At 41.1% G+C, this 12,314-nt stretch overlaps 1 protein-coding gene across 1 annotated transcript in view; it reads right to left on the bottom strand.

Annotated features, from left to right (window-relative positions):
• Positions 1-9,703: 9,703 nt before the first annotated feature.
• VWDE (von Willebrand factor D and EGF domains) overlaps positions 9,704-12,314 on the bottom strand; it is a gene marked incomplete at both ends in the record, with an annotated part of 71,159 nt that continues 68,548 nt past the window's right edge. Inside the window, 1 exon segment of the mRNA XM_082661706.1 lies at positions 9,704-9,889. Coding sequence (XP_082517832.1) covers positions 9,704-9,889 — 186 coding nt within the window.

Genomic DNA, 12,314 nt, shown 5'->3' on the forward strand with positions numbered 1-12,314 from the left:
GCTGGTAGCTTTGTTCAAATCCTCTTTTCACTTTCCAGTTGTAGAAATACAGTATTCACGGACACTTGCTCTGAGCGGTAAGCATTTTTATTTAGTTTATCTAGAACTGTAGACCAAATCCCAACAGCAGGGTGCCACTTTGACTTGATTTACAAACTACCTATTTAAGTTTTTGGACACTTCACTCTCATAGGATTCCAGTTGAGCTGCAGATGTTTAGCCAGGCCAGTTGGCTGTATCCAGAATTAATTGGAACTCTAACTAGGACAAATAACAAATATATTCATCTGTGTTATCCTAATCAAAATCCTGACAAAAATTGTCATGGAACTTGACAAGCTAACTCTAAAACTCAGATGGAATAATAAATGGGCAAGACTAGACAAGAAAATTTTGAAAAATAAGCAGAAAGTGTGTTTGCCATACAAGCTATTAGATCATATATTAGATCATACTTTAAAACTATAGAAATCAAAACAGCCTATTATTGACCCAGAAGTAGAAAAATAGGTTTTAGGAACTGAATACAGATTCATAAAAGTCCTTTACCTCAAAGTCCTTTACCTTTAAAACTGGTAAGTAAAGACATACTATTTAATAAATGGTGTCAGAGTGATTTATTATTCATTTGGGGAAAAAAGGTTAAATTCGTGCCTCACATTGTTCACTAAAATAAACAATGTGAGGGCTTCCCTGGTGGCGCAGTGGTTGAGAGTCCGCCTGCCAGTGCAGGGGACACGGGTTCGTGCCCCGGTCCGGGAAGATCCCACATGCCGTGGAGCTGCTGCGCCCGTGAGCCATGGCCGCTGAGCCTGCGCGTCGGGAGCCTGTGCTCCGCAACAGGAGAGGCCACAACAGTGAGAGGCCCGCGTATCGCAAAAAAAACAACAATGTGAGAGATGAATGATCTAGACGAGGGGTCAGAAAACTCTGATCCATGGCCTGGCTGCCTGTTTTTGTAAATAAAGCTTTTTAAGAACACAGCCTTGCCCATTTCTTTATGAATTGTCTTTCACGCAACAGCAGAGTTGAGTTGTTATGCAACAAGGACCATTTGGACTACAAATCCTAAAATATTTACTCTTTGGCCTTTTAAGAAAAACTTGTCTGACCCCTGATTTAGACGTTAAAGAATCACCATAAAGCAGAATTTAGGGGGTAGAAAAAATAGGATTATGTTTATGGGTATAGCCAAATTAGTTATAGTAGGCTAACTGCTATATCAAATAATCCCAGTATATCAGTTTTTCACAATGAAAGTTTACTTCTCACTTTATGTTCAGTTCCTAAGCAGTTGGTTGTTCTGTTGCAAGCAGTCTCTTAGAAGTGTAGAATCCTGCCATCCCTTAACGCAGTGAAGACCTGCTCTAGATCCTGTAGGGGAGCAGAATTTTACCACCCTAAAATGTCTCTTTGGAATATTAATTGTTTCAAGCTGGTCATTTTCTGAGAACCAGCAGACATGGGAGGGGCTCTGAAAACCAAGTAGGAATTGCCCTTTTTAAAGAAGCATTTGTTTACATTTGTAAGGGAAATCTCCATTTGTAAGGGTGTCTCCCTCTCTGTGCCTGGAAGAGGAAGATCACCAAACTTCTAGAAACTCTTGTCCCAGGAGAAGGCAATGACTTAAATCTGCAAAAAAGCCTTACCCTGTTTACTGTGCTTTTCCTGGTAATCTCCCATAGCTGACTCTCCCTACCCTCAACTTCCTTTTTTATCTTTAGTTGAGGATGGTATTTAAGGTGAAGGCTTTGGCCATTTGGGGGAGTTACTCAGTTTTTTAGGTCTCTCCTATCAATACATGTTATTAAACTTTGATTTTCTCCTGTTAATCTGTCTCATGTCAATTGAATTCTTAGACCAGCTAGAAGAACCTGCATAGGTAGAGGAAAATTTCTTCCTCCTCAACACTATTTATAGTTCTTTTCTTTTTGTAATTAAATAGCATCAATTATATAATTAAAACAAGAAATATACTCACACAGTAGGAGTCAGAATTGTTCCAGAGAAAGATATCTGAAGTGCTTAAAAAATAATAATAATAAATTAAAAAGATGTCATTTCAACCATACATATTTTTTAGTCTCAGTGGAACAACATTATTACTAAAACTTAACTTTATAATTGCTAGTGATTATTTTGAGAGCAAATTCAAATGTACTATACAGTCTATGTTAATTTTGCATAGAGATATTTAATATGTCACTTAGGTTCTACAATCAGTTTTATTTTATTCAGTGCAATATAGTACATAAAACATACCTATTATAAAATCTATTTTCTAAATGAAGACAGTTTAATGTTTTGTTTCCCATATTAGTGAATTTCATGGAGCAAGTATCTTTCTACACAATTTAAGATTATGGAAATTAAGTTGATATTGTTTAGCCAATCTACATGGAGTAAGCTTGTTGAAACAAATATGTCATTTATGAATTATATACAATGTAATGTAGGTGAATTGTGCTGACACGATAGAGGTGATTATAGTGTTTGGATTTATGTGTGCTCAAAGTACAAAGCAGCTAAAGGACTAATAAGTCAGTTGCCCTTTGTATGAATGGCTTCTTTATGCATTAGTCATCTGTCTATTGGGACTCATGATTCTAATGGCAAAGTTCCTCATAAAGATAATGTTACTCCTTCCTCTGTTGGTGACAACTTGTTGCCTCAGAATATCCATTCTCTTCTTTTTAGAGCTCTGAGTTTTAGGTGGGTCTCTTGCCAACAAGTAAAAGACTACCTTTACCAGCCTGCCTTGTGGCTAGATGTGGCATATGACTAAATCTAGGCCAATAATATGTAAGTGGAAGCACTGTATATGGGACTCATGGTTAGTTTTTGAAGGAAAAGGGCATGCTCTTCTCTCTCATCCTCTTTTCTGTTGCCTTGAACCCAGACTAAATGACAGGAGCTCTAGCAGCTCTTTCAGACTATGAAGTAACCATGAATTAGAAACCAACACTGAAGGTGATGAACAAGAAATAAAGACTTTCTCAACAAACATTGAGGGAATTTGTTGCTGATAGGACCTGCCTTGCAAGTAATGTTAAAATAATTTCTTCAAAGAGAAGATATAGGTCAAAAACTTTTATCTACATAAAGAAAGGAAGAACTTTAGAGATGGAATAAGAGAAACAAAGGTCATTCAACATGGTGCTGGGTTAGGAATGTCTCTTGGGAGTTCATTTGTGAATCCCCAAACCCAGGCCCATCATGCTGCAGACCTTCTGTAAAGGTTTCCCAAGAAGTGAACACCAAAACCTGGAGTAAGAAATATTGGGGCTCAGGCTTCCCTGGTGGTGCAGTGGTTAAGAATCCAATGCAGGAGACACGGGTTTAAGCCCTGGTCCGGGAAGATCCCATGTTCCACAGAGCAACTAAGCCTATGTGCCACAACTACTGAAGCCTGCGCTCTAGAGCCCGCGACCCACAACTACTGAGCCCGTGTGCCACAACTACTGAAGCCTGTGCGCCTAGATCCTGTGCTCCACAACAAGAGAAGCCACCGCAATGAGAAGCCTGCGCACCACAACAAAGATTAGACCCCCGCTCACCGCAACTAGTGAAAGCCCACGGGCAGCAACGAAGACCAAATGCAGCCAAAAATAAATAAATAAACAAACAAACAAGTCAATTAAAAAAAAGATATATTGGGGCTCACGGTTAAAGAACCTGCCAGAGGGAGATCATCTTCAAAGCAATGCCACTTTTCATCATTTCCCATTCCACTTTTGGCATTAATATAATTTCACTGGAAAAGGTAAATGGTAAGTTATACAAATAATATTTTTAAAACAGGAAATAAGCAAAGAAAAAAAAAAACTAGAGTTACCACCCTCCTCTTCATCCTTTTATTCTAACTGTACCCCCCTTTACACTATAGCTCCCACTTTATTTTTTTATTATTATTTTTTTTGCAGTACGGGGGCCTCTCACTGCCGTGGCCTCTCCCGCCGCGGAGCACAGGCTCTGGACGCCATGGCGTCCAGCAGCTCCGCGGCACGTGGGATCCTCCCAGACCGGGGCCCGAACCTGCGTCCCCCGCACTGGCAGGCAGACTCCCAACCACTGTGTCACCAGGGAAGCCCATATAGCTCCCATTTTAAACAAAGCCTATGAAATGGTACACGGTAGGTCTCTTGAACTTTAGGCATTGATGTACCACTTTCACAATTGTCATCATTCCCACTGTGGAAGTAAAATTTATATTTTATGGCAAGACAAGAAAACTTTAAACATAAAAAATTTTCTCTGCCCTTTGGCCTCCTCTCTCCTGCTTTGCACTGTGTATCTGCATTATGCATCAACCAAACCTCCCATCAGCAGAAATGCCAGTTCAACCATAAAGAGCAACATTCTCCTGGCACCAGCAAAGAGGACTCCTTAAAAGATAACATTCCTTCTTAATCTTACAAGGGGCCACAATGATGCTTAGATCAAATCAGGATTGTAAAACTGTCAATAATACATCATTTAAGGTACAGCCCTCTGTCTCAAAAAACTTATATAACTGTGCCTTGACTTCTAATGGGTAGAAGCTTCTCGGAGCTTTCTGAGATGCTATCCCTGAGTTATAATCCTCAATTTGGCCACGATAAAATTTTCCACTTCTTTCTTAGATCGAGTGATTAATTTTTCGTTGACACCACTGACCCCAGCCACAGTGTCTAACTACTCAAGCCATCTCCTAAGCAATAATTTCCATAATATCACAGTTTGATTGGGAAATCATATTGTTTTAAAATTATATAATCACTAAATTTAAATATATTTATGTATAGAGAAAAATTAAGTCCTGTGACACTGTTAACAAATGTATCACACTTTGGGAAATTCAGGGATGGAAGTTAGAGTATTGGGCTAGCCGTCAGAAGACCAGAGGTCTAGAACTGGCTCTGCCCCTTAAGGAGCTGTGCTTTTGCAAAGTATATAACCTTTCAAAGCCTCAGTTTCCTTGTCTCTAGAATGAATATAGCATAATTGAGGTCCGTGGTATATCTTTCAATAAATGTTAGCTAATGTACCAATAATTTCCTTGTCACCCATTGTGATATTGTGATTTATAATAAGAAAGATATATTTGGTCTTCATTGCATAATTGACACAGAGGTCATAAAACCCTTGACATCTCCTAAGTGATGAGTAATAAAACTGCCTTTTGTTATTCATAACAAGCCTCTTTCACTCACACCAGAATTTATGTTAATGACGTGATTTTTGAAAAGCCCCTAAGGATGGGGGCCAGTTGCCTCTAATCAACTATGCGATTAGAGGGTTGGAATTTTCAACCCCACCCTTGAGACCTTTAGGGAGGGGAGTGGGGCTAGAGATTGAGTTCAATCACCAGTGGCCAGTCATCTAATAAATAATGTCTATGTAATAAAGCCTCCATAAAACCCCCAAAAGACAGGATTGGAAGAGCTTCCAGGTTGGTGAATGCATCCACGTGCTGGGAGGGTGGCGAACCTCAGTTCCACAGGCCAGAGCTCCTGCACTCAGGACCCTTTGAACCTTACGCAGTGAATGAATTTATCAGGCTGTTCATCTGTATCCTTTATAACATCCTCTATAATAAGCTGGTAAACATAAGTAAATGTTTCTCTGAGCTCTGTGAGCCATTTTAGCAAATTACTGAATTCAAGGAAGAGGTCATGAGAATCCCAGTTTTTAGCCAGTGAGTCAGAAGTACAGATGACAAGCTGGACTTCAGTTGGTGTCTAAAGTAGGGGCAGTCTTATGGGACTGAGCCCTTAACCTGTTGGATCTGATTCTGTTGTTACTGAATCAGACAGTCCCTCTCTTGGAGTCCTAGCTGAACCGAAGCCTTCCTGGCTCAGTGAGGGAGTTCTATGCTGCTCAGGTTCACTCTTCCAATAACAAAACTGAGTTTGGTGCAAGCAAAACAGGCTTTTATTCAATGACCAGAGAATGGAGAAGGGAAGCTCATGCTCTAAAAGCACCTCCTCCCTGAAGGGACGAAAGTGGGGGACTTTTAAGGGGTAAGAGGCAGACAGGTCATCAGGGCTCTAGGAAAAGGGTGGAGATTTCCAGGTGAAACAGGAAGGAAGGGAGCAGGGCACAACCTTTAAAAGAAAGATATAGCCATAGTACATGAGAAAGACTGGTTATAACCATCTGGGTCCAAGATGGTGGAAGATTCGACCTCCAGCAGACCTTGAGCCTTATTATATACTCATTGTAAAACATGAGCATATGCTAAATAACACACCCACGGGGCGCCATGACAGTTCTGAGGCCAACCATAAAAGGTCAAAAAGTGGGCGGTGGCCCAGTTCCTGGAAATCCCCGCCCCTTCCCCAAAATAATTGGAATAATCTTCTCACTCATTAGCCTGTGAAATTACCCGGCCCATATAAACTAACCACGCCATATTTTGAAGCCTCTTGCCTTCCGAGATGGCCCACGCTTTGTCTGTGGAGTGTGTTTCTCTCTAAATAAATCCACTTCTTACCTATCACTTCATCTCTGAATTCTTTTGCAACGAAGCAAGAACCTTAAATTCACCAGGAACACAGGGGCATCTGGGGGGCATCTGGGGCATTTGCAGTCTTCCAGGCTCCAGGTTTCCTCTGCACAGGGTATTCCTGTGGTCAAATCAGAGCGGTTCAGGGCGGTTTACCACTATATATCTCTGAAAGCATGTATCTCTCAAAGTATAACTGCAAAGCATCTCTGCCAAACACAGGTACAGCTGAAACAAACACAGAGATGAATCAGGGCATGTCCTTCAGCTCTCAGAGGTTGGCATGGAGACACAGAGATAAATCAAGGCAAGGAAAGTGATGACCTTTAGCCTCCTTGGCCCACCGTCTTGGATCTAGCCAGTTCAGTTTGGTTTTTCCATGGGCCTTTGTGGCATCCTGGTGATAAAACACAATTAGGCTACAAGGTTAAAAACAGGTCTACGGCCTGGGCTGCACAGCATGGGTGACACTATCTCCAGGTAGAGTCAGAATTCAGTTAAATCTGTAGGATACTCAGTACGTGTTCACGGAGAATTGGAGCATTGTTTGGTGGTGTTGGAAAGCAAACCACCCACTGATAACTTTCCATCCCTCAACTATTTTGCCTCTTTTCCCTATCTCTGGAAGGAAGCAAAATGGCCTTCACCTAGAAGACTTTAAAAGCTGGGTGCCGGACTTTCCTCGTGGTCCAGTGGGTAAGACTCCGTGCTCCCAATGCAGGGGGCCTGGGTTCAATCCCCGGTCGGGGAACTAGATCCTGTATGCATGCCTCAACTAAAGATCCCGCGTGTGGCAACAAGGATCTGGCACAGCCTAAATAAGTAAATATTTTTAAAAATAAATAAATAAAAGCTGGTTGAGCCCTATTTCTGCTATGCTGCCTGAAGTGGATAACGGCCAGTAACTCACAAGACACAATCCTAGGAAAAATGAGCTAATTTTATAAACCTGTAATGTGAACTCTCAGACACAGAACACTAAAAAGTCTACGTTTTCTGCAGGAGCCATTCAGCACTCCAGGGGAAACTTGTTTGCCTGAATAATAATAAACTATAATGATAATAGCCAAGTGCACCTCACAGGAGTACTAAGCTTTAATGACTCAATATTTGTGGAACCCTTGAGCACCTCCAAAGTTATGTAAGCATAAATGAATAAGTAGGGACACCATATACCATTGTTATTTCTACATTAAATCTCTCTTGGCAATTTCTTATCTTATAATAGCCTGTAAGGTAGGTATTGTATGAGACTAATACATGAACAAAATTATGGAAGAAATAAGTATAAAATAATATATAGTGGTGATTTCCAATGAAATAATTATAATCTCATATTAGTGAAAAAGAATGGAGTCCTTAATAGCACCTCTAAAAAGCCATTCCTAGGTTGTAAAGTAGAAAAATGAAAATCTGGAAGAGACCCTTAAGATTTAAATGTCTAAAAAGAGTTTGAAAAACACTTGCTATTTTTTTTCTTAGGAAGGAGACAGCTAAGATTTTAGTTGTTTTTTTCACTATGAAGAAATCATAATGATGTTCACTCTGTTTAATTTATCTCTTAATAGAAATTGTATATTTTCATACATCTTCCATTCTGCCTTTCCATCTTCCCCTCCATCACCAGCATTATTTATGCAATGTGATAATACTTTTAATGTTCCTAGTTTAAAAAAATATCTTCAGAACCCTGTATATTTTCATCATATTTTCTAAAATGCACCATTGTGATTGTGATATTGTCCCTAATTTCAACTGGGGTAGCTAAAGATAGAATGCGTCAGACCAAACAATGTCTTCAACAAACTTGCGTGTAATACCACAATCTCCACCAATGAAAGATTCATTTCTTCCAGTGAGTTTCATCTATAAAAAATCCTCTGAGAGGATTCTGCTGAAGAGTGCTCTTATTGTCCTTGCTTTTCCCCTTTCACCTAGCTGACATCATTTTCCTCAAGACCAAGGGAGTTTCCAGGGGTGAGAAGGAAAGTAAAAATAATGTTACCTCTTTGATGAGAGTAATTCTGAGTGGGACAACACTGTACCAGGTTTTGAACAGGTTCTTCATCCTGAGAGAGGGCAGAAGCGACATGGAGAGGTAGGAGGACATTAATACAAAACCCACATGCTTTATGTTCTGCCTAGGACCAGATGTGATGGCCTATAAGCATCAGTCGTAGGATTATTTTCCACTCACTGAGTATTCTTGCCATTGTTCTGCTTTTTGTTTACAGCATTGACATTTTGTACACAGTTAATATTTTTACATCCTTACACCCTGTTGAACATACTAAATTTTGTCACTCCAGTAGTATTGGGAGTGGACTTGGACAATAGGGGCCTCTACCCCAGCAGGTGCTTCAGCAGTGCTATTTTCCACGTCACTCCGACAGGACCAAGGGCATGTGGCCACCCAAAGACGGTGTTCCGCCTTCTAGACCATACCATGGTAACTGGGACTCTGGATTGTCTGTTCCACAAGCGCTGAGCCCACTCTTCATCCCCGTGGGAGCTCTTTCCTGAAGTCTCTCTTCCTGTTGGTCTGCTTGCAGTGGGTGTCTTCCTCCCTAGACCCTAAGGGTAAAGAAATGCTGTTAGAGATGTCTATGGATCCTGTGGGCATTGCAGACCCCTCAAGTGTGGAGTGATATTGGGGTGGGAAGACACAGGGAGGAGGAATGGATGGTGGAGTGGGGACAGTTGGAAACAGCTGGACCTGCCATCATCACATTCAGTTGTAGAGCAAAGAAAATTCTGAAAAGTCTCGATTAAAACCTTGTCTCACAGTCCAGTGGTTAAGACTCAGTGCTTCCACTGCAGAGGGCACAGGTTCGATCGGTGGGGTGCAGCCAAAAAAAAAAAAAAACAACCTTGCCTCAGCCTCAGGTTTCTTCCAAGACTTTTAAAGAAGAGCCCTGGAGGTAGGGCTTGGGGGTCATCAAGTGGGCAGAGAATTCCAGGCATGGACCAGGTGGCATAAAAAGAAATCTTATTTCTTTTTCTTTTCTTTTTCTTCCTTCCCTCCCTCCCTTCCTTCTTTTTTTTTTTGTTCAGAATCAAAGGAAATCTTTATTCTTTGATCAAAGAATGGAGAGGTATGACCTCCTACTTTCCCAGTACATGCTCTCCCTGACACGCCGTGGCAGGGCTCCTTTCTACGGGTCTTGTCAGCGGGGGAGAGGGCGGAGTTCTTGCGGGTTGGCGCAGGCGTACTGCTCAGGGCTCCAGCCGGCAGTGCCGGTGCAGCGCGTCTGCGCACAGCCCACCACCGCCATCTTGAACTGTGGGGTCGCGCGCGGCCCTTCTGCGCACAGCCAGCCAAGCTGAGGTGTCAGGCGCAGACGCTCGACCCTGGGACCTCCGGTCAGAAGTGCTCGGTGTGTGGACTCTGCATGCGGACCCCTGTGAGCAAATGAAACCGGACTAAGCCCAAAGGAGAAAAAAAAGGTTAGACTTGACTTTATTGCCCACATTCTGTTTTTATTTCCTGGGAATTGTTAATGGACTTTGCCGGTGACAGATCCCTCCTCTGCCTTTTGTCCTGCTTCTCATTGTTGAGGGGCGCTGATGGGCACAGGTTGTTTACTGTAACTGCTTCCTGCTAAGTATGGGTGTTGTCATAACCCGGGGTGGAGAAGCAGGACTTCTCCCCAGCTACTTTTAGGTATGTTTGATGGTCCCAAGGCCTCAGCTCTAACTTTTTGTATCCCTAGTGACCACCTTTTGCCTTACCTTTTGGAGACAAAGGACACTAGACAATTTAATATTGGCCCAAATATTAGCGAGAGGATAATGGTCACATGTCAAATTTTCCTAAAAATAAAGGTATCTAGGTCTTTTGCCTGTAGGCAAATGTAACCTGATGTCGAGGCTCTTTGCTCTGGCCCTAATATCCCTGGTTACACTTTGGTTGTGTTTTTTTTTTTTTTTTTTGCGGTACGCGGGCCTCTCACTGTTGCGACCTCTCCCGTTGCGGAGCACAGGCTCCGGACGCGCAGGCTCAGCGGCCATGGCTCACGGGCCCAGCCGCTCCGCGGCATGTGGGATCTTCCCGGACCAGGGCACGAACCCGTGTCCCCTGCATCGGCAGGCGGACTCTCAACCACTGCACCACCAAGGAAGCCCTTTGGTTGTGTTTTGGAAGAGAAGCTTCAGGTCAGAGAGAGGTTCACACTAGTAGTCAAGGGTGTCTCTTGTCCTAGGTTGTTTCTCTGGAGGTTAAGTCTCGGGGAGCTCTTGCCTAGAATGCAGCGTCCCCACGGAGTTGCAACCCCCCCTTGCGTCACGGTGTTTTTGGCAAGAAAGTAAATTAATTTTGAAACTGTGCTGTGCATTTTACTGTTCCTTTACCACATTAAAAAAAAATTGTAAAGGTATATTTGTTTTTACAAAGGTAGAAAATATTTAACAGTTTGTTGTCTTGTTTATTGTATCTTTTATATTTGGGTGGGCGGGACCTGATTATATAACAAGGCCCTCCCAACTTGCCTGGGTACAATTTTTGATATAGGATTGAGAGAACATTACAGATGAATAAGATGAGTATTTTCAGATGATTCAGATGAGTATTTCTATAATCAGGTACAGTATGCAGCGATGAGCATAGTGTAGTCAATCTCTACGTTAATCAAGATATAGAATATTTTCATGCTACATAATGAAAAGGGGAGAGAGAATGAAGATCTAATGCATACCATGACGTTTTCTTAAAGTAGTACTGCCACATATATCAAAATGGCTCTCTTTTCCTCATAGTTAGCAAAGCACTGATCTATATATAAAGTGCAAAAAATGATTAAATTTCTAGTAAGTTCACATATGTAAGTGACTAGTATGGAGAAAGTCATAATATAGTATATGAAAAAGTTATTGTGGGACTTTCTCTTAGGCAATAGAGTGGAAGAACTTTAGAAATAACCCTTTATTTTATATGTAGAAGTAAGTTGAGACCCAGAGCTTCGGCCAGTGCTCCATGATTAAATAGTGTTGATGCCAGATTCCTAATACAAGGAGCTTTCTGCTATAATCACTCCCAAATGGCTGATCCGTCATTAATACAAATGCCCCAAAAGATACTTGATATTACGTACAGATTATATTTCTGTTAAACTAGTGTAAACTTTCCCCGGTTCCATATCTCTAGATTCCTGGTTTGTTACATTATTGCTAAATGGTTTAACTGGAATTGACTGACTAGTACTAAGCAAATATTCTGCAAACCTAAGGAAAACTATATATAAAGCGTTAACTGGTAGGTATAGTCTTTTGTTCTTAATTCAAGGATCGTCACTAGACAATGAAGGGACCCCCAAATTAGACATTTTACTTGGGAGACAATTTGCAGCAGAAACGTCCATTCAACCCTAAAAATATGTTTGCTTTAGATCTTTGATTAGTCTCACATTCCCACTACTCAATATTTCACAAAAACATTGGACTAGATGATTCTGTATATACTTGGCAGCAGGCTGATTCAGTTTTTTAAAACATGAACAATCAAAAGGAAGCTTATTATTATTATGAAAAATATATTAACAATTAAATTTTAAAGGAAAATATGTTTATATTTTGAAGGTAACATTGCTGTTTGGTCCTTGCATCAGGACAAAAGGTTGATTGTGTGAGGAGCAAAGATTTCAACCTTATATTGAGTTCATTTGGATGGGAGAGGAGAATACGTCTTTTTAAAAAATAGAGATATAACTTACACAAACTAAAGTGCTCAGATCTTAAATATATAGCTTGATAAAATTGTATGTGTTGATTCACTCGTGTAACCACTACCCTAATCAAGATATAAAACATTCTAGACCTCCCTGAAGATTCC

This window comes from Grampus griseus, assembly GCF_964374135.1.
Source record: "Grampus griseus genome assembly, chromosome: 9".
In the NCBI taxonomy this organism is placed as follows: domain Eukaryota; kingdom Metazoa; phylum Chordata; class Mammalia; order Artiodactyla; family Delphinidae; genus Grampus; species Grampus griseus.